This window comes from Pocillopora verrucosa, chromosome 5 (assembly GCF_036669915.1).
Source record: "Pocillopora verrucosa isolate sample1 chromosome 5, ASM3666991v2, whole genome shotgun sequence".
In the NCBI taxonomy this organism is placed as follows: Eukaryota; Metazoa; Cnidaria; class Anthozoa; order Scleractinia; family Pocilloporidae; genus Pocillopora; species Pocillopora verrucosa.
This window is the reverse complement of record NC_089316.1, coordinates 503,437-526,528: the sequence shown is the minus strand read 5'-3', so window position 1 is coordinate 526,528 and position 23,092 is coordinate 503,437. Positions and strand designations below refer to the sequence as shown.

Here is a 23,092-nt window from a genome sequence, read left to right as displayed (position 1 = left end):
ACAATTCTCGAGCAAGTAGCCTCGATTCAGTTTACCGGTAATGATAACAATGATACAACTTGATATTCCATCCAACCTCCTCATACGGAACCTATCCCAGGTTTTCGTTTCCGGAGAAAGACCAGTCCTCGGTATCCCATTGGAACCATTCTTCCTTTCAGCACATTCCTTGCACATGCTGACATTGACGAGAGTTCGATTTGAACAACACGAACGGCGTGTCCGTGAGCAGGATGACGTCGTTTTCGGCGTGCCCATCAGTCCGGCAGCAATACTCAATCAGCGTGTTTTTGGTAAACTTTTCATCCGGCATAGCTTCCCTATAATGGTTGTTGTTATCGCTATTTTCATCGTCCCGGCAAATGAAACCTGTTTTGAAACCTGTTGACAATATCAATTTATCAGGTTCGTGATTAACATAGGAATAAAGTAATGAGGGTTTTCGAAAAATGAGTCGAACAGAGCGCAGTTAAACAATCTTTAAAATACTTAAAAAATTTCAAGTGCATATTGGCTGTCCTTAATGAAAGGTGGTAAAGTTTTAACGATATTATTATGACACCTATCGTCAAAACTTTACTATCTTACATTAAGGAAAGCCAGCACGCACTTGAAATCTTTCGTGACTTTAATTTCCTTGGCCGAAACAAACTTATTTCCAATAGGGATATTACATCTATTTAGGCGGTCATTCCCAACGACGAAGTCTCCGGGCCCTCAAACATTTTTTCGATCAACATTGTTAAGGAACCTAGCTCTGAAACACTAATTCGTCTAGCCGAACCAGTACTTACACTCAATTGCTTTTCATTCAGTGGCAACTACTACAAACAAACTAATGGCGTAGCCATGGATACTAAAATGGGACCCAGCCACGCCAATCTTTTCGTAGGTTTTATCGAACACCAATTTTTTAGTCACTACCACGGCCCAAAACCTGAACTCTATGGCCGTTACATTGACGACTGCATCGGCTCCACCTCCTCTGCCAGAGAGGAATGAGCTCACTTAACTTACAGCTGCCGTCAATTCCTTTTCTGGACATCAAAATCTCAATTAAAGGCAACGGTTTATGCACTAGTGTTTACTTCAAACCTACAGATTCACATAGTTACTTGTTGTATTCATCTTCGCATCCATATCACGTCAAGAATTCCATACCTTTTTCACGGTTTCTCAGACTTCGTTGTTTAGGTAGTGACGACTCTGTTTTTTCCGAAAAATCAGAGGCAATGTGCCAAATTTTCGATAAACGTGGCTATCCTGTTTCTGAATTCCATACCTTTTTTACAGTTTCTCAGACTTCATTGTTTATGTAGTGACGACTCTGTTTTTTCCGAAAAATTCTGTCGCAATGTGCCAAATTTTCGATAAACGTGGCTATCCTATTTCTGTCGTTCAAGCGGGCCATCACCGTGCCCAACAAATTAATCGACAGTGAGAACTACAAACGGCTGAGAAGGAAAACACTGATCACATTCCATTCACTCTCACATTTCACCCTCACAACCACGCGGTTATAACTATCATTCTTGAAAACTTTAAATTATTCCAAAACTATTCAGAAACTGGTACTATCTTTTCGCAACCTACACTAGTGAACTTTCATTCAAACGTGACAAAAACCTTAGCAACTTTATGGTCAGAAGTTCATTTCAAACCAATGACCGACCTGGAACTTTCAAATGCCCTCGCTCACGCTGTTAAACTTGTCCTTTCATTCATAACGTAGAGAAAATGTCGGGACTCAAGAGATCCATTAAGATCACTGATCACTTTGCGTGCACCTCCGCCAATTTCATTTCCTGCATGACTTGCACTTATTGCAAAAAGTTATACATTGGTGAAACAGGAAGACGGATAGGTGACCGATTTAAGGTGACCGATAGGTGACCGATTTCGAGAACACCTTCGCGACGTAGAAAGAAATGATAAGCACGCATCTAAACCAGTCTTTAGACGCTTTAATCTCCTTAATCATTCTAAACAGCAGTTTGCGGTCTTTCTCTATGTCTTGGCAGTTCGGAAAGCTGCAAAAATCTGGAATAAAAATTTGTCTTCCATATCGACACTCTTAATCTCTACGGTATCAAGGAGCGCTTTTTATTCAACTAGTTCAACTAACTTCTTGTTTTCTCGTCACTATATTTCCACCAATAGCGTAGCTCCATTTTCTGCATATAAATTGGTAACGTCAGCCTTTTTAACTCTAGTCAACTCTTTATGATGGCCAATTTACGTTTTTAACTCAGTTGATAACACTCAATTACCCAATTTAAACTCGTTTGATTCATTAATATATTTCTTCGTTCCCTGAAAAACTCTACATATTTTGTATTATGAATATATGGCCTGATTTGACTCGATTTTTTTTCAAGAAGCTCGCAATATGAATCGCTTTTATTCTTATTTCGTGTATCTTTGATGTAAATCTTAAACATTGCAGAACATGGAAAAAGACTGATTTCACTCAGCAGTGGTTGTTCATCGAACGAGCTTTCATGGCGTATCGATAGATAGTGTAGATAGTGATAAAAAAAGAAAAGCCGCCGTGGCACCACACACAACTAAAATATTTGTATTTTCATCTCAATATGCTTCTGGCAAATATGGCAGATACTAAGCTGCTTTGCACAAAACTGACATGTGCCGTGACCACAACGGAAAATAATGTCCTTCTTCCTTTCCACGCAAATACAACACACAACGGATTCCTCCAATTTCCGCAACTTTGCTTCAACTTGCTGATATCGCGAGACCAAGGACTTGTTGTTAATTCCAATGATTGGGGTACCATCTGCGAAGAGAGTTGGAACAAATGGAAGATATTTTCAGCCAATTTCTCCCAAGACAAATCAAATAATGACATTATTAAGACGCTTTTTTCTTGCTCTTAAAATCTGGATATTCGCGAAAGCTCAGAGTAATCCAAATCAAATCAAATAAAATTCAACAAAACATAAAAACTGATTAAGAATCAAAAACCCAATATTACCCGACACATCATTTGAGGGCCCAGCTTAAAACCACATTGGCGAGTTTGGCTCCCTCATTAAATACTATTACTATTGTTATTATTATAGTTATTATTATCATTATTATTATTATCATCATCATTATTTTCATTATCACCAACAGCATCTTTTTAATAATAATAAGTCGCTGCTTTCGGAAAATTCAGAGGAAAAGTGAAAGGAAAAGCAAGCTTGAAAATGAATATGAAGGTTTCATAACAAAGTTCAAGTTAGGTCAGTCTCTTCTCTAAAAAAGGTAAGTTTCTAAAGAAACTGTGGTGCTGCGTTGGTCGTTACCCCTTCGTCAGAGAGAAGGGTTAGCGCTCGCAACGTCAACACTGAAACTCTTTATGGTGGTCAATTTACGTTATCAACTCAGTTGATAATGCTAAATTACCCCGTCTCTTCTCTGTTAGGAGTAGATATTAAAATTTCAAACTTTGGCCGATCCACATCACCATCTAGATGATATGCCGTGAATTGATTTTAGGAATCGTCGAAAGCTTGAAATTTTAGTTTTAGCTAAATTGGCCACACCCCGCCAGCGAAGGACAACACCCAAAGACTAGATAATTAACATTTGTGCAAGTTACCTCTCGTTCCTCTACCAGTAATAGGCGTTTTACATTCCAAACATTTCTTTAATCGGGCTGCACATTCTGCAAACAAATTATTACATTAATAAATACTAAGATCAAGATGCCTTTTTCAAACTGTGTTAAACTTCTTCACACTCACTCATGGTCGTTCCTCCTTGAATCCTTCTTACCTTTTCGCAATTTTCTTCTCAAGAAAACAGGTATTTCAAAGTCGCTTTCTTTTTCAAGGCAATTTTCTATAAACGACGCTTAAATTATTTCAAACTTAGAGACAAGGCCCATTTAAAATTTGAGTGGTTAAAACAGAACAAAAAAAAAACAACAAACACAAAAAGCAGAGCTACCTGTGCATACAACAGTGTGGCCACAGGGTTTGAATGCAACAACAGCCTCAGTCTCCTCACATATGTAACACAGCACTTTTTGATCATCAGATGTCGATGGATTTTTTTCTTCATTTTCTGTCCCCTGATCCATATTTACATCGTCGTTTGCTGATTGTGTTTGCGATTGTGGGCCCTCGCTGTCGTCCATATCTGTGTCGGTGTTATTCTCTGCCATTTCAGCGGGTTGAACGACACTGTTGTTTGAGATGTCTGAGGCCGAGGTTTCTACTTCAACGTTATTAGTCACTTCCAACACCACATTCTCCTTGTAAACAAAAAAATCAAATAAACTCAACTCCTTTGATTAGGCATAGAATTAGGAGAGTTAATACCAAAAGGGAGTCCTAATGGAGTATTTTAGTCTGATAACGAGCCACTTTTTCTTATTTTCAATGAGTAACGCCTCTTAACCGGTTATCGAATCAAAATGAGTGTAAGAAAGATGATCGGAAAACTCCCATCAACCGTACCGCTTAAGATAGAAGACTAAATAATTTAACACTATTATGTACAGTATCCAAGAAAACCATCCTCATAATGAATACAGATGAAAAAGAAGGTTGAAAAGCAATAAACGATCAAAGGCGTCAGATTTCTTATAGTGCTTCCAGAATACACATCTAAGGATTTTCCTCGTTGTAATTTTTCTTCACTGATATAAAATGGTACTACAAAAGTGCTTTTTTATAAACCTTCGTATGAACTTTTTCACCTGACACAACGTGTCTTCCACCATCATATTACTCACCAGGGCTGTTTCCTGTAATACACTTTCAGCTGTTTCGCCTTCTTGAACGTCTTCACTCTCTGTCTCGTCTGACATCTCTGATACTGATTCTTGTTGATCTCCACTGCACAAGTCACTTATTACGTCACGTAAAAACGTATCTTCTGCCTCATCTGCGCTATTCGAACTGTCTATTTGATTTTCATTATCTTTTTCAGTTCCGTCTGTCAGTGTCGTCGCACTCGCTGAAGATGAAGCATCGCCTAATTCAAGTTCTGTTTGCGACTCGCACGAGGACCCAAAACTTGGAACTTTCTTGTTGTGTGTAGTCCTACAGTTGTTAAACAAAGTATAATTTTTGGTTAAATATCATATGTGTGAAACGAATTTCCTCGCTGAAACAGCTATCATTCAGTTAAAATCCTTCGGACTCAATTCAGGCAAGAGAAACGGAGACTACGGGGAATGTTCTTACTCGTGATTAGGATAAAAATGTCATCGGAATATAGGTGTTTCGGAAGCGAGGTATATAGACATTTTAAAAAAAAACACAAAGCATTTGAATACCCTCCGCAGGCAGCAATCTTCCGAATGAGTTGCTCAACTTCCGATCCTCGACATTTGTCCAGTGGTGTTTGCCCTGAGTCATTGGCTTTCAACACGTCAGCTCCATAGCTTAACAAGCAGCGTGAGACAGCGACAAAGGACGCATTGCTCTTTCGTGCACCAAATAGTAACTCCAGACCAGGCTTAAATAAAACAACACTAATCCGTGTCAAGAAGGCCGAAGACATTAACAAAGAACCAACTGATCACCTTTCCCTTTATATAAGTTGTACTTATTGCAATCTGCATGAGAACCTATTTGAGATCATTGTATTACGGCGAGATTATGAAGTAGGAAGACGATTCTCAAAAGGTGAGGTAGATGATAGAAATTCTTTGCTTATTTACGTTCCTTACTTAGTCTTGTTCTCGAAGTTAAGCAGCAACATCGCTTGATGAAATAAAATTGCAGTAATTTTTACTTCACAATAGTGTCATTATCCAAACCGATTTGAACAAATCAAAAGCCAATTTTGGAGATGCCTAGGAACATCAGAGTGATGACACATGCATAACCATCCAAATCATTTCATGATCATTTTACATTACTCATTTTCCCACGCTGAAAGGCAGAAAAAGATCGATAGGTTAAACTTTGTGAACTTATTTACCATTAATCCCATAATTCCTTGTGGCACGCCTTCCTTCATTAAAGTGATGTGAAGCGCTGTATCTCCGTCATTATCCACTGCATTAACATCGGCTCCATGGTCCAACAACATCCCAACCATGAGTGAGTATCCTTTATCGGCAGCTAAATGAAGTGCCGATTCATTTTCAGCAGTTGGAGAATCGACCTCACACCCCGGCTGTTAGATAAAAATATTCTCTCATTATCAAGATGTCTTTATCAGTAAGAATTCAGACTCATTGTTTCAAATGTTTTGTCAACTTTGTTAAAGTTGTCGATAACAAGAATACGCAGTGACCTGATAGTTAGCAGTCTGGACTCCAGACCCGAGTTGTTTACCATTGAGATCTGCCTGGGTCACTGTGTCGTGTTCTAAAGCAGGAAACTTTCGTTAGTGCCTCCCTCTGGCCAGGAGAGGACATTCTGACGAAGTTTCATGGGATATATGATGGAGTAGCATCTCAACCAAAGAGGCGTTGTTGAACAATGTGCGCGAAACAAAGATAACAGTTTGTTGGTATGGGCCACTTGGCCAGTGCAAAACGTACACGTAAGCCTTATAGCAATCAATTATTTGTAGTGAACCGCTGGCCTTAAATGTCAACTCTTGTTCCTAGTTTTTACAGGGGGAGAGTAGATGTAATAGTGACAATTTGTGGTTATCATCCCAACTAACGCAAAAAGTCATACTCCGTATTGGATTGAACAAAAGCGAACGTCTTTGAAATCTCATAAAGACAGTTGAAACAACACAACGAGTGTTTTTCGAAAAAAAGGTAACAAATTTAGATGATATTACCTTTCGTAAAAGGATCTTAGCTATCTCAAGGTGATTATTAATTGCTGCAATATGAAGGGTCGTAAACCCATCATTGTTAATAACATTCAAGGAATTTCCGGTCGTGGCAAAAATTCTTTCCACGGCGCTGCAAATAAATGACAAAATAAATTTATGTTACTGTCCCGACCGAACATTGATATTCTGGTCATTTTTATTATTTTTTAATATTTTATCTTGTTTGCACGTATTGCATGCCATTAAAAGTGACGTTATGAACATATGATTTTTTTACGCGACCTCGTGGAAAATAAAATGGTTGAATTGTGAAAAACAGTCATCTCATTTTAGTGAAGCGTTTTACACGACAATTACACTGAATGTCAAAGCGAAAAAAGTTAACAACATACAAATAATTTGTAATTGAGATTTGGTCTGATTTCCTCCTGATCCTTCAGATCGCCCCAATTGCCAACGACTAACGGCCCTAACGATCTGGAACACCATGAACTTTCAGTCGAGCCTGAGTCTCATAAGCTTAGCTATCTTATGATTACAAGTTTGTCCCAGCTACAGTCGTCTCGAAAATTGCGACGATCAGATGAAGACTAGGCTGTTCATTTGGGTATATCATTCAGCATTCAGATGCTTAACAAATGAATCAGTTGGCTATCGTACTCTTACTCTGACTAAGCTGTCTAACTGAGTAATGATGTAATTATATTTGGCATAGCTACCGTTTATTTCCTTTCAAAACAGCGAGTTGAAGATAATTGAAACCTTTTCCGTTACAAAGAGTAACAGAAATTCTTGAGCAGTCTAACAGTATATCCATCATACTGTGGCGTTGCAAAAAGATGGCACAATGGAGAGGGGTATCACCTGCCTCGTCCTGAAAATGAGTCGAAGTGTGATATTAGGAGTCACCTGGTACCATTCGCCTTTTCAATACACTATTTTGACTGGCAGCTTAGGTAGCAGTTTATTTTATAACAAAAATGATAGGATGAAAATGAAAAATTGGAGCAAATGTCAGGACAGACCGGTGCAGATATATTTGAATTCGAGTCTTTTGCCTCTCTATTGGCTGATTTAAGGTTTTTCATGTTTTTTATGAACAGTCGAACAAGGTTTAAATTTGACTACGACATGCGTCTAGTGATATATGCAACGTTTGCTGGGTTTAGTGTCACAGTCTAGAATGCGTCGGGTATTTGTATTCCCAGGAGAACTGATATCTTCAAAGGACCCAACGAACCTGTAGATTGACGTCACACTCAGGGCACTGTGTCAGGATCCGTACTGCCGTTTCGTTTCTCCTTTCCACAGCCAAATGTAAGGGTGTACTCTTATTACTTCTTTGTTGAACATTTGGGTCGAAACCTTTCTCCAGTAACAGTTTCAAAGCTTCACCGCTTTCGTCTCTGAATGATCACAAGGATTTATGTGCAATGAGAATATCAGGCATTTTAGAAATTCTCCATTAATTTAAAGAGTTTCTAATTCTACTTTCCTGTGTGGTTAAAAAAGACACAACAACAACAGCAACGACAAAAACCAGATATGAACCATAAAATGCAAATAGTGCGCGTTGGGTTGTCATCAAACCAAAGCCAAAGCAATCAGAGCCACTCAGAACAAAGATGAATATCTTGATGAATAAATAAACAATAACAACAACATACACATGCTATCGACAGCAGCCCGAGTAAAAGTTACTTTGTTGTGGGTGATTTTTTTTATCGATTGGTTGACAGGATGGCTGAAGATTTCGAAAGCAATGGCATTGAGAAGGAAAGGAAAACTAAAGCAATCTTAGATTTCTCAGTCTGCGGCTAATTTAACATTACTGTGATATTTCAGTCATCTTACTGGTAAGTAGAGAGATGCATGGCTGTGTATCCCTGATTATCCTGTATTTTGAGAAAAATTAAAGAATATGATTAAGAAGGCTCCTCTCCTGAAACACTGAGATATGTAGAACATAACCATGTAAAAAATAATAACCTAATCTTGTCGATCATGCGTCTCTTTGTTATCCTCCTCAACCAGTACTAACAATTTCAGTAATTTGAACGGGGCAAAAATAACAGTAATGGTTAAAAGTACTGGATTGAATAAAAAATTTTGTTACCCACCACTATATCCATGTTAGCTCCTCTCTCAAGCAATTCTCTAATGATGTCACAGTGCCCCTGGCGACATGCTACATGAAGAGCTGTGTGACCACCCACTAGGTCATCAATCTGTGCAGAACGAAAAAACGCAAACCCTTGATCGTGTCAAATTTTCTTGAACGCCCCCAAATTCAAATTTGATTCTAAATCATGAATTGATATTACATTTATTTTTTCTTGAAGCTTTAAAAAGTATCCTTCTTGTTATCACTGTTTACTGAAACCTAAGTTACACGGTTCCCATCTTATTATCATATTTCTAATATTGCTTTGATTTAAAAAAAAAGTAAAAGGAATGAAAGAAAAAAGGTACCCGTTCTGGGTTAACATCCAAGATTTCCGTGAGTCTTGAGAGGTTATTACTTCTTGCAGCATTCACGAGGTCGATGTCCGCCTGTTAATGAACGATTGAGCGTGTCAGACCTCTCATAGTGTGGTTGTTACAGAAAGACAACTAATCGTATTAGGATCGTCCTCGTTGTAGTTTTTTTCCTTACTGATACAAAATGATACCGCTAAAGTACTTTTAGAACTCCTTTTGAACTTTTAACGCGACACAATGTGTCTTCCTCTGGACAGTATATTTTCCACTGGGGCTGTTTCCTGTGATACACCTTCAGCTATTTCGCCTACCTTAATGTCTTCACTTTCCATCTCTTGCGACCAGCTCAAGGACTCAAAACTTGGAATTTTCTTGTTGTGTGTGGTCCTATAGTTGATAAGCAAATTATCTTTTTACTTAGATATCATATAAAAGCAATTCCCACATGCACTGAAAAGGCCTTAATTCAGGTGGCATCCGGCGGACTGAATATAAATCCCCTTATTAGTGTTAGGTGTAATTGTTGTTGTTAAGATAAACTTCTAGAAATCTCTAGACTGCTAATTCATGTTGACATGTGTACCATGGAACTTTCTAGAACATTTCATTTCAGTCACTCAGTTATTACGTAATACTACTAAAATAGTTCTTTTGTAAGCTCCTGGAATGTTCCAGAACACTTTGTGAATGTATATAGGAACTCAGTTATGTAGTACTAGTAGTTGCTGTTGTTGGGATTGACCGACTGTTTCCAAAGCTATACCGTGAGAGAGAGCAAGTTTGGGTCAGTGGTGAGCTAAGATATAGACTGTAGTGGGCTTATGTAAGTTTATCGATGATACGTACTGTACTGCCTTTAGGAGTCGCTCATTATTAAGAATATCACTCGTTGTTTAATAAAGTAGTCGAGTTTGTAGGATTGTATTGTTTTTCTGTCAGTTAGATTATACCGAAACATTACTAATGTGCCTTCGATTCAGGCAAGAGAATCAGAGACTACGCGGGGAACGTGTTTAGCCGTGACCAAATTTCGTCTTACCAGGATAAAAAGCGAGAATCCGCTCTACTATATCAAAAAAATACACAAAAGCAATTGAATACCCTCCACAGGCTGCAATCTCCCGAATGAGTTGCTCAACTTCCGATCCTCGACATTTGTCCAGTGGTGTTTCCCCTGAGTCATTGGCTTTCAATACTTCAGCTCCATAGCTTAACAAGCTGCGTGTGACAGCGACAAAGGACGCACTCTTCTTCCGTACACCAAGTAGTAGGTCCAGACCAAGCTAAAAATAAAACAACAGAAAGAACCAACTGATCACCTTTCCCTTTATGTCAGTTATAATTATTGCAAGAGTGTGAGAACCTTTTTGAGATCTCAGCATTACAGTGACGTCATAGCAAAGTTAACTGGACGGACTATTCTCAAAGGATGTGGTTGATGATAGAAATTATTTGTCTATCTACGTTCCTTACTTAGTCGGTTTTACGAAGTTAGACAACAGCATCGCTTGAAGCAAGAAAATAACAGTAACTTTACTTCACAACAATGTTATTGTCTAAACCGATGTTAAAAACACATAAGTTAATATTTGAGTTGCCTTTAAACGTCTTGGTAAGAGCAACGACACATGCATAATCATCCATGTTATGATTATTTTACATTACTAATCCTCTACGCCGAAGGGAAGAAAAAGTGAGATAAAACATACAATGTCTCCTTCGACATCTTGTTGGCCTGTTCCAAGCGTTCATTTGGTAAAACAGAGCATAATGGCCAAAGGCGTTATAGTGGCGAAGGAGTGAAATAGCTAAGGTATATGTGAGACGAAGGTATACTAAGGTCCACGTGGCCTGACCCCATCACTCCTCCACGACTACAGCGCTGTTTACTATCGAGCTTTGATTTACTGACTGAACACCATGAACAGGCTGCAGCACGGTCTTTTGTGAAGCTATTTATTTATCATTACTACCAGATTTCTCTGTTGTTCGTGTTCCTTCATTAAAGTGATATGAAGTGCCGTATTTCCGTAATAATCCACTGCATTCACATTGGCCCCATGGTCCAACAACATCTCTACCATGACCGAGTACCCTTGAATGGCGGCTAAATGAAGTGCCGAATGATTTTTAGCGGTTGGAGCATCGACCTCACACCCTGGCTGTTAGATAAACAATTTACTCTCACGATCAAAATATGTTTACCAGAAAGAATTTAGATTTATTATTCAAAGGGTTTTGTAAACTTTGTCAATAAGAAAAATACGCAAAAGCCTGACAGTTAGCAGTCTGAACTTTAGACCCGGGTTGTTTACCATTGAGATCTGCCTGGGTCACCGTGTGGTGTTCTAAGGCAGGAAACGTCCATTAGCGCCTCCCTCTGGCCAGGAGAGGACATCCTGACGGAATATCATGGGATATACAATGATGGAATAGCATCTCGAACAGAAAAGATTCGTTTGACAATGTGCGGGAAACAAGGATATCAGTCAGAGAACAGACGTAAAAGGAACGTCGAATATCCCAACAAACCACACACAGGAAGTCATATTCCGTTCCGAGATTGAACACAGTCGACAATCTTTCAAATCTGTTAAGGCGGTTTAACCACACAGGGAGTCTTAGACGCGAGAAAAAAAATAAAAATTACAATTAACAAAGAACAGGGAAAAATCGGTGGATTTTTTTTTATAAATTACCTTCGTTAAAAGGATCTTAGCTATCTCACGATGATCATTAATTGCTGCAATATGAAGGGTCGTAAAGCCATCATCTTTAACAACATTCAAGGAATTCCCGGTTTTGGCAAAAATTCTTTCTACTGCCCTGTGAATAAATGACACAATAGATTTTACGTTGCTCTGAATGTCAAAGCGAATATAGGTAACAGTATAAAAGGAATTTTGTAACTGATGTTTGGTCCTGGTTCGTCCTGATCACTCATCGCCCCAATTGTCCAAATTATATGAAAACCAGGCCAAGTGATGACCAACGACCCTAACGATCAGGAAAATCATGAACTTCAGGTTGGACCTTAATTTGCGTATAAGCTTAGATTCTCTATGATCAAAAGTATGATCCAGTCGTCTCAAAAACGGCGACAGTCAGTTGAAAACTATGCCTTGGGTCTGGGTACTACTGATCCATCAGATGCTAAATACCTGAATCAGAAAGTTATTGCACCCTTATCCATTAGTAGTGATGTAATTATTTTTGGCAGTTACCGTTTATTTCCTCTCAAAACAGCGTGTTGAAGATAATTGAAACCTTTTCGATTACAAAGAGTGTAACAAGTTCTTGGACAGTCTAACAGCATATCCACCATGTTGTGGTGTTCTGCGTCGATGGCATCATGGAGAGGGGTATCACCTGCCTCGTCCTGAAAATTGTCAAGCGTAATGTTAGAAGTCACATGCTGCCTTTCTACTTTGTTATATCGACTGGCAGCTTGGGTAGCGGTGTATTTGAGCACCAAAATGGTGGAATGAAAACATCAAGAATGGGTGTAAACATCAAATAGTTAAGTGCAGCAGTCAAAACAGTTGAGTCTTAGGGCTTTCCAACGGCCGGTCCTAGACTGTTCATGTACGTTTAAAATAAAAAAAAGGGCAATGTAGTTTTAGATTATGTTCTGTTCGATTATGGCGATACTATCTGGTGTGATAAGGGCAATGCTACTCTTATGAATGAATTGCAGCTACTGCAAAACAAGGCTGCCAAGATTATTCGCAGTTTACCTAGTTTTTACTCTTCTACAGAGGTATTAGAAGAACTTTGTTGGCCAACACTTTTTAAACTTAGGTTATTTCACCGCTGTGTCTTCGTTTATAAATATGTAAATGGCATTATAGATTTTAAGTTTGATACAAGGCTAATCAGTGACATCCATTCTTATAATACTCGTGGCAAATCCAATTTTTACTTACCGCGAGTTAGGCGCAATTATGGAAAACAGCGCCTTTTATATCAAGGACTGGGAGAATGGAACAGTCTTGACAAGTCAATACGTGACATAAGGTCACTTTTAATTTTTAAGCAAGCCTTGAAGACCGCAATTTTTTTAACTCATTTTATAATGTCATTTTATTGAACATTTTAATATTGTATTTTTAACTATTTTTAACCTTTCAAATTTAACATTTTTCTTTTTTTTGGCAGGGCCTCACTGAATAACACCTTTGGTGATGTGAGCTCCCTGGATAAATAACATTATTATTATTATTATTATAGATTTTACAACGAAATGCGTCTTAATAATATGTGCAATGTTTGCTGAGCTAGTCGGACAGTCGAGAAAGCATCAGGAATTTTTATTCTCAGGAGAACTAACAGCTTCAAAGGACCCAACGAACCTGTTGATTGATGTCACACTCAGGGCACTGTGTCAAGATCTGTACTGCCGTTTCGTTTTTCCTTTTCACAGCCAAATGTAAGGGTGTGCTCTTATTACTTCTGTGTTGAACATTTGGGTCAAAACCTCTCTCCAGTAACAGTTTCAATGCTTCACCGCTTTCATCTCTGAATGATCATAAGGATAAGAGTACAACAAAACATCGGGCATTTTTGCATTTTACTTTAACTTAAGAGGTTACTTATTCTACTTTCGTAAGAATGTTCACGTGACTGTCATAAAGGAAATAAAATAAGAGCAATAACATGCAGATAGTTTGCGTTGGCTCCTGCAAGTGTCGTAAAACCAAAAGCTAAGCAATCAGAGCCATTCAGAACATGCAATAATATCTTGGCGGATGAATGAAAATGGAGAACAATCACATGCAGTCGAGTTTAAGTTACTTCGTTTTCAGTGGTTTTCGTTTTTTTTTCTATTCAATTGGCTCAGAAGATAGCTCAAGTGTTCGAAAGCAATCGCTTTTTTTACTTCAGCAATCTCTGAATCGAATCGAAGTTTGATTAGCTAACTTAAAATTAACTTTTTTATGTCGACTTACTGGTAAGTAGAGTGATGCATGGCTGTGTATCCCTGATTATCCTGTATTTTAAATATTATAATAATAATATAATAATGTATGAATAGGGAAGTTCCACTCCTGAAACACTTAGATAAATAGAATACGAGTATGTCAAAATAATAACCTAATCCTGTCGACCGCGTGTCTCTTTGTTATCCTCCTCGTGCAGCACTAGCAATTACGATAGTTTTTGACGGGGCAAAAAATAACATAAATGATACAAAAAAAAATTTAAATAGATATTACTTACCAGTATATCTATGTTAGCTCCTCTCTCAAGCAATTCTCTAATGATGTCACAATGCCCCTGGTGACATGCTACATGAAGAGCTGTGTGACCACCCGCTAACTCATCAATCTGTGCAGAACGAAAAGACTCAAACCCTTTATAAATTCAAACTTTCTTTAAGGCCACCAAATTCAAATTTGATTTTAGAAGTTTTAAAAAATATCCTAAATTACACAGTTCTCATCTTATGCTCATATTTCTCATTTTGCTTTGATTAAAGAAAACTTTTCAGACTTGTAAATACTATCTGCAAAACTAAAGGAATGAAAGAAAAAAGGTACCTGTTCTGGGTTAGCATCCAAGATTTCCTTGAGTCTTAAGAGGTTGTTACTTCCTGCAGCATTCACAAGGCCGGGTTCCTCCCGTTCACGAGCTTGACGTAAGAAGTCTCTAAAGAGACTGAAAAGCCCTGGAGAAAAAAGAAAACAGCCTTAGTGGGAGACAAAATTGCGGAATTATACTTATGATCTGTGCTGTCAAGCAATTTGTCTTCTCATTTCTCAGGGCAGTTTTTGATTAAGTGACATAGATGACATTAAATTGTTTATCTCGCTTTGTGAGTGGTCGAGAAAACTCGAGCCATCCTTTCAGTACATTAGGTGCAAAGCTGAAACTAATCGCGACCTAGTCATTGTCGTTTTCGTGCGCTTCGTAGATTTTACTCTTTTTGACCTGGATTGGCCATTTTTACTGAGGCTTTCAATACACGTGTGCCATAATTTTGTACCTAAGGGATCTTCGCTGCCCATGTCACCAGCCTCTGTTAACTGTTGGGGGTCTGGGTCAGTGACAGACGTCACAGAAGCTGGGCTCAACATCCATCTGGTGCCTTCTACTGACACTAACACATCACCATCACTATCGACTTCCAACACCTTTCCAGTGCGACCAAGTATCTACAAATGGAATAAAACAGGATATTATCCAGTTTAAACCTGCTTATTTCTTAAATAGTTTTTGGAGGTACGTGTATGATTAGCTCCAAAGTTGTGGCGTTTACTCTTCCAGCTTCTTTTAGTTTAAATTTTTAGCTATCGCACCTAAAGGAGTTTGCGTTTACGTCCAAGTGAAAGCCTATAATGAAAACAAAACCAAAAACGAGAAAATATAATTTAACTTACTGATATCATAGACTCGTTCCATCCTCCATGTTCTTTTTGGAGCTCTTTGACTAAGTTCTCATCACTTTTAACTACAACTTCATCGCCTTGCTTAAATTTTTGTATCTGGGTAAAAAAAAAAAAAAAAATATATATATATATATATATATATATATATATATATATAGAGAGAGAGTCTGGAAGTCGATTTTCGCGTGAAACAGTGCTCAATACGTTGAAGCAGAGAGGAATAAATATTTTAAGAGGTAAAAAGGACGCAACTACATTTTCCCGACAAGCCTGTTTCGTGAATCGCTTCACTCTTCAGGGGTTAATGAAGAGTGAAGCGATTCACGAAACAGGCTTGTCGGGAAAATGTAGTTGCGTCCTTTTTTCCTCTTAAAATATTTATATATATATATATATATTTGACAGTGGAATGTCCTTTGGCTAGCTCTTGGAGTGTTTCTTGTCCCACTCCATATCACTGATTCCTGTTGGCCAGCTAATCGAATGGGTTATGCTTTAAATTATCAGTAATCACATGGCGTCCATTGTGTGCGGTCACAAATTTAACACAATGTGAGTGTTTGAACAAACCATACAAATTTGGACATAATTAAATTATGTAGGAAATTTCTTGAACATCCAAGCCACTTCATCTGTTATACCTGATGCCAATGTTTACGACAATAAAAAAAAAAAGAAAAAAATCAGGGCTCCCTCATAACACAGCTGTGGTTAAATAACTTGAAGTAAGAACTTCTTGGCGAGACAAATGATTGTGTTAGCATTACCTTAGTCAAAGCTGCTGGATTGTAACGCCATCTTATGTCACGATACTCTACAACAACGTCACCATTGGTTGTGAAATCTTGCACGACTCCAATTTTTCCTATATACTGTGGATAAAAGTAGACTGTTTCTTAAATGGTGTTAACCGCATTTCACTGAATTGGCTTAAATGTAAGAGGATATGCAAGAGACAAAGGACATTGTACTCTCAGAGGGGAGGGCCAATTTCTCCTTATTAGGAATTGAATACTAGGGCTTTCAGAATTTTTTAGCCTCAAATCAGACCACAAGGATTAAACATTAAAATGTTTTTAGGTGTTTTAGATAGTGTTATGAGTCCGTAAATTTTGAAAACAAAAATACAAACGAGTCCCAAACGAACCCTTTCCATGTCTGCGTTCCATCCCCCATGACCAGCGGATAACTCTTGAAGCTTTCCTACCGCAAGCTTCTGAAGGTAAACTTTGTCACCAGTCGTAAACCCACTTTTGGATTTTCTCATTTGCATTGTGAGTGGTGGTAAGTGATCCCTGTAATAATATCCTCCTACAGCTGGCGAAGTACACTTGAGGTCAACCTACCAGTTGGAAGGAAATAGAAGTATAGACTAGGTATGCTTTTTGTGGGATTTTTTGACTGCAAGAGTTTACCAAAGTGATCCAGTCTCAAGTTGTGGTTAAATTAAGTTCTAGAGTTCTTGAAATGAAAATATCGATAAAAATACTTGGGGTCAAAAATGAAAGAAAAGTTAGGTTTGTCCCTGAATTTTTATTTTGGCGAGCAAACATTCGTGCGCGTGTCTTCGTAAACATCAAGAACCGAGACTGAGAATTGAGTATTCTTTGAAAAACTGTTTCTTTCCATTTCAATCTTTGAAATGTACGCTAATTCTCCAATGATGCGAAACTTTGGCTTTCAAAATCGAGTACACTGACCAATGCGGCGGCCATCTCTTAAATATTCTTGTTCGAGTGGAAATGGATTTTGATTAGTTTACGAGGATTTATTGATCGATTTTGGCAGCACAATTTGCTCCAAAATCGAGATATGGCGTGCAAAATAGGTTGCGGGCTCTTCTTGAGCCCGCAATAATGATGATACTGATGACGATAATAATAAAGCAGTAATTCATTAGCCCACGTCACCTTTCCATTTGTTCCCAATCTATAAATGTTCCCCCTCGGTCCTTTGTTCCAGTTCACTCGCACAGCATCATTATTAGTCTCGTCACTCCAGCTGGTGACCTCAGTAACCTGGCCTTCCATAGGAGATTGGTTATCCTGTTCCTTCCATTCCCAGTCTGGTCCTCTGGTTACTTTTGCTCCTTTAAACATTCCGCGGGCTTCAAGCTTAGTGGCGCCTTGCCTTTTGCCAACAGGGATACTGTAAATTTGCATCAGATAACGCAATTGAACATATAGTTCATTAATACTCTTCGAGAGATTATCTGTTGATATTCTGTTGTTTTCTTCTACTGGTGAAAAACATAAATTTTACCTCCGAACAACAAAATAAAACTAAAAGTATTTAATTGCTCACAAAAATGTTGTTAAATCGAAGTAAGATATTTCTTTATAACAAACATAGTTAAATCACCATTGGAGCCTAGAGGCTAGAGCGCTAGAGGAACCGTTAGGTCTTAGAGCTAATCCTTTACATTGAAAGTCAATGAAGCTAAATTTGATTAAGACAATCGAACATTTTTTACATCGATGGCGTTACATTGACGCACAGGCCACTGACCTGTTCGTTTGACAACTTACCCTTTGGCGCGACTCTTGACGAATCGTTCAAAGCGATGATTGACATTATGAACATCATTCATATAACATTTGCTACACAGATCATAGTTGGGACAATCTAAACAGTGCCAGCGCAGTCCAGTGATAGAATCTTCTTTACAACCATCGCAGCTAATAAATAGATGTTTCGCGTCTAATAGAGGAGGAAATCAGAATATGAATTGGCGAGATACCTTACGTTCAGGTGTGAAGTGGTATGCCTCAGCATCCCAAATGAAGATAAGAGTAATCTTCGAAGTGATGAACACTACTTAAGCAGCAGTGAAAATAAGGACTGAAAAAAATTCAAGCCTGTGCGGGAGTTGAATCCATGACCTACAGATTTGAATGATTCTTAGTCTTTATTCTCACAGCTGCTTAAGAAGTGTTCACAATTGCGAATGCGATGATCACTTTCATCTTCATTTATTAATTCGTGGTTCAAATATACGATATTTATAGATTCACAATTGTTCAGGCATTATAGTTCCGTCCCTAGTACACAATGTCCTTCTGTGTCTGACTTCGTCGAAGAAAACACAAAGATTTCCGAAAAAAGCGGAAATGTTCCACTGGTTCTCAAAAACAGCCCCATATTTTTTGATGAATAGCGGAAATTGCATAAGATGTTTGGTGGCTACACGAGTTTGCACGATGAATTCTACTAACATGTGTAAAGGAAAAGTTGGCCCGTAGCTTTGCAAAGTTTGCACGGCCTAAGCATGTTATGATATTGAGCTGTTGATTAGTAAGCAAGCTGATAAATGAGAAATCTGCATATTATGCAATTATGTAGGTCTGAGAGTTCGAACTCTATGCATATAAATTTCTGTGAAATAAAAAACAAAGCGTCAATCGAAAAGTTTGCCGACCTTAAATTTTGTATGGGAAGCATTTAATAAGAAAGTATAAAATTTGAAACGAGGCTCGCTATTTGAATTTTGATCACGGTTGTCACGGGATCTCAACTCCAGTTGAATATTTAATTATTTTTCCGTGTCAATTGTCAGTCCGCATGGTTTCTCAACCTCGTGCTGGTGTATTAAAATTTCATTGAAATTGTGTCCTCATTTGCTGCTTAACAGAAGTGCTGAGATTGCAGTTTCTCTTCTTTAAGGAATATGATATTCAGCTAGGGTTGTTTAGGTGAATCTAGGCAAATATTTCCGTTTAAAATAAGATAAACAACAAAAAACATAAATGGTCACTCACCGCCATTTGTGAGACAAAAAACACGAAGATCGTGTTTCCCTTCGATTCCAGCCCTGTAGTCGTACTTCCCTCCACAATCCCACTGTACGTAAACAAGCTGTTCCGTCACAGGCGACTTCTTGTCTTTTCCGACTTGAACTACTGTACCCACAAAACCTTCTCCGCCATCTTGGTTTCCCCATTTCCAATCTTGACCACGAACAACTCGGGTGCCTAGAAGATTTATTGCCATAGTTATATCAGGATTTTCCTTATCACTTTTATACCGACTAGATCTGATGGAGCCTTCTCGAGATCTCTTCATTTCCGAAATAACGCTGAAGCAAATATATTGCCTCAGAAATGTTCCTGTTGGTGAACCAATCGTCAGATGATTACGATTCAATACCCTTCTGCCGGTTTTACACAAAGCTAACAAGTTCCCTTCTCAATTCTAAAATGAATCAAGATGTGTCAGTGAGTAAATTTGCCGATTGGGGCTGTCAATAAAATGCTGCATAGGCGATAAAATGCTAATATAGGCAGCATACTTTTCCTAGAAAACTAAATTCATTACCGCATCTGTCGGGGATTCCCCAACACATTATTCAAGACACATTATTGGTTAATTGAAAGTTGCGTTACTTTACGTTTCTTGCTATGGTAATTTTAGAGAACCTGAAATAGGATTAGGAATGGACACGAGGAAACAGATAGTGATTGATGAATACACTCTGTGTGGATGACGGTATTTATTTAAAAAGTATTGCGTGGATTGGGTATGTTGAAAAAAATTATTTTACCTCCACGACTCTGCAACAATTTCATTCGCACAATATTTTGATATCCTTGTATAATTTGGAAGTTCGAGTTCGGCGAAGAAATCTACAGATTTCGGAGAGTTGTTTGCTTTACAGTTCTCAGAATTATAAGCCAAAAATAGAAAAGCAAAATATTGAAGAGGAAAAAAAGTGGAAAATAACAGAGATCTGACATAAAATCCTGAAAATTGGTTGATACAATTGATTCCGGTCTAACATCCATTCTGTAACAGCTAAACCTGCTTTTAATGCTTTAAATGTATTTCACTTATTTTAGCAAGAAGGAAAGTTTTCATTGTATTTGTACTGAGTCCTTTGCTGAGCGACAAATAAGACTCTCTCAAAGAACGCCGAAGAGTCAAAACCAAGGGTATCTCGTTATTAACAACCAAAGCTGAGTGTTTTACAAAGTTTTACCAACCAACAAAACACACGTATCTTTTATCTGGCACCACCCCTGTCGGATCTTACATAAAACCCTGTATGACACGCTCTAGTTTAGGTTTCAAGGTAACGGTTTTTTCGTTTGTACTTACAAACCACCTTTCACATAAGGCGGAGCTTCCTTGAACTCTCTAAGAACCTTCCAACCAACGTTCCATCCAACCTCCTCATACGGAACAGATCCCATTTTTTCGCTTCCAGAGAAAGACCAGTCCTCGGTATCGATCCCATTGGAACCATTCCTCCTTCCGGCGCATTCCTTGCACATGCTGATACTGATGAGAGTTCGATTTGAACAACACGAACGGCGTGTCCGTAGGCAGGATGATGTCGTTTTCGGCGTGCTCATCCGTGCGGCAGCAATACTCAATACGCGTGTTTTTGGTAAACTTTCCATCTGGCATAGCTCCCCTATAATTTTTTTTGTTATCGCTAATTTCATCGTCCTAGTGAATGAAACCTGTTTCATGTGTAATCAACCATCTCACGAAATGAAATGCGAGAGCATGCCAATTATATTTTACATTACCTCAGTAGTAAAAGACTTAAAGAACTTTACAAGCAGACGTTTTGGCTCACGTTTCATTTGATAATGTAATGGTCCAAGGTAGTGTTTTTCTCAATTTATAATCTCAGCGCCGGAAATGCAATTGGAGCAAAACACGAGTCACTATTGCGTAATTGGCACCACTCGTACAACTGCATGCTGTATGAATGACAGCGCGTTGGCGTTCGTGCCAAAGGAAGATCCCAAAGGTACGCACAGTTCGCTTAAAATATTTTTAATGACCATTCTTAAACATATTTTTCTAGACGGGAGCCAAAACGTCTGCTGGTACCCAGAGTAGAAAAAGGTAAGTCAAGTCAGTCTTTTGACGACGAGTAGTTCATTTTCTAAAGTCTTTTACTACTGAGGGAATATGAATTATAATTAGCATGCTCTCGCATTTCATTTCGTGAGATGGTTGATTCTACATTGAACAAGGGAAAGTAAGATTTCAGGGGGAGGTGGAGGTTTCGTTCGATTCTCGTATTTCATGTACTTGACATAATGCTGTCTCACCTTATTTTAGACATTTACGCCTTGTTTTAGATGGTTTTAGTTAGTTTGCGAGTGGCTAGAGATGTTTTTGAGGTCGTTGTGGGTGGTTGTTGAAATATTTGAGGTAGTCGTAGGTGGTTGTAGGTGGTTTTAGGTGGTTTTAGGTGGTTTTTAGGTGGTTTCAGGTCGTTCCATGTTCTAGTACTTACGCAAAATTTCAATGAAAGGCAATGTTTTATTCTCTAGTGTTTACGACAAACCTACAGACTCACATAGTTGTAACCTTCAAAGGTTACTAGTGTAGCGGAGAAGACAATCCGAACGCACAATATAAATCACGATTTAATCAAGAAGTACGTAATCAAAATTACAAACGAAAATAAGGAGATCGGTGTGAAATCGCAGATGAAGAGGGCGAAGTAAAGATTGAAGATAGCGTGGTTATGATTTGATGATAACGTTGTAGCTGAATTTGTGCGGTTCGAGCTAAAAGGAAATGCAGCAGAAACTAAACTAAGAAAATATCCCTGAGAAATTTAACACTAGCCTAATGAACAATGAAGCGATTATAACGTAAACTGAAAGCGAGAAATAAATCGATATACGTATCGAAAAAAAAGGAAATATCTTAAATGTGAAATAAAGAAAAACTTACTTTGGTCTAGCTCCTAATGATTGTAGATAAATCGCCGACAGCGGATCGTACGCGAATAGCAGAAAAAAATTGGTGGCGTCGACAGCAACTTATAGCGATGAAATATGAAATATAATATCTGGTATATGTGTTTAAATGAAACTGATTGAAATAAAAACTTATTAAGTAATAATCACTAACCAACGAGGAAATAACAGACCGGAATAAACCTAACAGAAAAGCGCACAAGTTACGCGTTTCGAAACTAACAATAGTTACTTGTTGTATTCATCTTCGCATCCATCACACGTCAAGAATTCAATACCTTTTTCACGATTTCTCAGAATTCGTCGTTTATGTAGTGACGACTCCGATTTTTCCGAAAAATGAGAGGCAATGTGCCAGATTTTCGATAAACGTGGCTATCCTGTTTCTGTCGTTCAAGCGGGCCACCACCATGCCCAACAAATTGATCGACAGTCAGAACTACAAACGGCTGAGGAGGACAACACTGATTCCATTTACTCTCACATTTCACCCTCACAACCATGCAGTTAAATCTATCATTCTTGAAAACTTTAAATTATTCCAAAACTATTCAGAAACTGGTTTTATCTTTTCGCAACCTCCACTACTTTTACTAATTTTATTCAAACGTGACAAAAACATTGGCAACTTTTTGGTCGGAAGTTCGTTTCAAACCAATGACCAACCTGAAACTTTCAAATGCGCTCGCTCATGATGCAAAACTTGTCCTTATATTCATAAAGTAGAGAAAATGTCGG

The 23,092-nt window shown here is 38.2% G+C and overlaps 1 protein-coding gene and 1 pseudogene across 4 annotated transcripts in view; one reads left to right on the top strand and one right to left on the bottom strand.

The window, feature by feature from the left end:
* The first annotated feature begins 1,638 nt into the window (after window positions 1-1,638).
* On the top strand, window positions 1,639-2,115 carry LOC136280974 (uncharacterized; annotated as a pseudogene).
* LOC131790928 (E3 ubiquitin-protein ligase MIB2-like) overlaps window positions 1,656-23,092 on the bottom strand; it is a 35,702-nt gene continuing 14,265 nt past the window's right edge. Inside the window, exons 1-28 of one of the 4 annotated variants that reach the window (XM_066167000.1) lie at window positions 19,388-19,917; window positions 18,158-18,329; window positions 17,540-17,777; window positions 16,777-16,971; window positions 16,397-16,501; window positions 15,621-15,725; window positions 15,227-15,395; window positions 14,781-14,908; window positions 14,461-14,568; window positions 14,190-14,230; window positions 13,593-13,758; window positions 12,465-12,619; window positions 11,940-12,066; window positions 11,214-11,402; window positions 10,342-10,523; window positions 9,552-9,627; window positions 9,232-9,312; window positions 8,880-8,987; window positions 8,614-8,654; window positions 8,000-8,165; window positions 7,479-7,633; window positions 6,763-6,889; window positions 5,944-6,141; window positions 5,294-5,475; window positions 4,748-5,057; window positions 3,958-4,264; window positions 3,608-3,673; window positions 1,656-2,797 (exon numbers count right to left, since the gene is read on the bottom strand). In XM_066167000.1, the coding sequence (XP_066023097.1) occupies window positions 2,568-2,797; window positions 3,608-3,673; window positions 3,958-4,264; window positions 4,748-5,057; window positions 5,294-5,475; window positions 5,944-6,141; window positions 6,763-6,889; window positions 7,479-7,633; window positions 8,000-8,165; window positions 8,614-8,654; window positions 8,880-8,987; window positions 9,232-9,312; window positions 9,552-9,627; window positions 10,342-10,523; window positions 11,214-11,402; window positions 11,940-12,066; window positions 12,465-12,619; window positions 13,593-13,758; window positions 14,190-14,230; window positions 14,461-14,568; window positions 14,781-14,908; window positions 15,227-15,395; window positions 15,621-15,725; window positions 16,397-16,501; window positions 16,777-16,971; window positions 17,540-17,777; window positions 18,158-18,329; window positions 19,388-19,691 (4,431 nt within the window). In that variant the 5' untranslated portion in view covers window positions 19,692-19,917 and the 3' untranslated portion in view covers window positions 1,656-2,567. Of the gene's footprint in view, window positions 2,798-3,607; window positions 3,674-3,957; window positions 4,265-4,747; window positions 5,058-5,293; window positions 5,476-5,943; window positions 6,142-6,762; window positions 6,890-7,478; window positions 7,634-7,999; window positions 8,166-8,613; window positions 8,655-8,879; window positions 8,988-9,231; window positions 9,313-9,551; window positions 9,628-10,341; window positions 10,524-11,213; window positions 11,403-11,939; window positions 12,067-12,464; window positions 12,620-13,592; window positions 13,759-14,189; window positions 14,231-14,460; window positions 14,569-14,780; window positions 14,909-15,226; window positions 15,396-15,620; window positions 15,726-16,396; window positions 16,502-16,776; window positions 16,972-17,539; window positions 17,778-18,157; window positions 18,330-19,387; window positions 19,918-23,092 lie in introns of those variants that run through there. The other 3 variants (XM_066167001.1, XM_066167002.1, XM_066167003.1) reach the window with 3 other exon arrangements.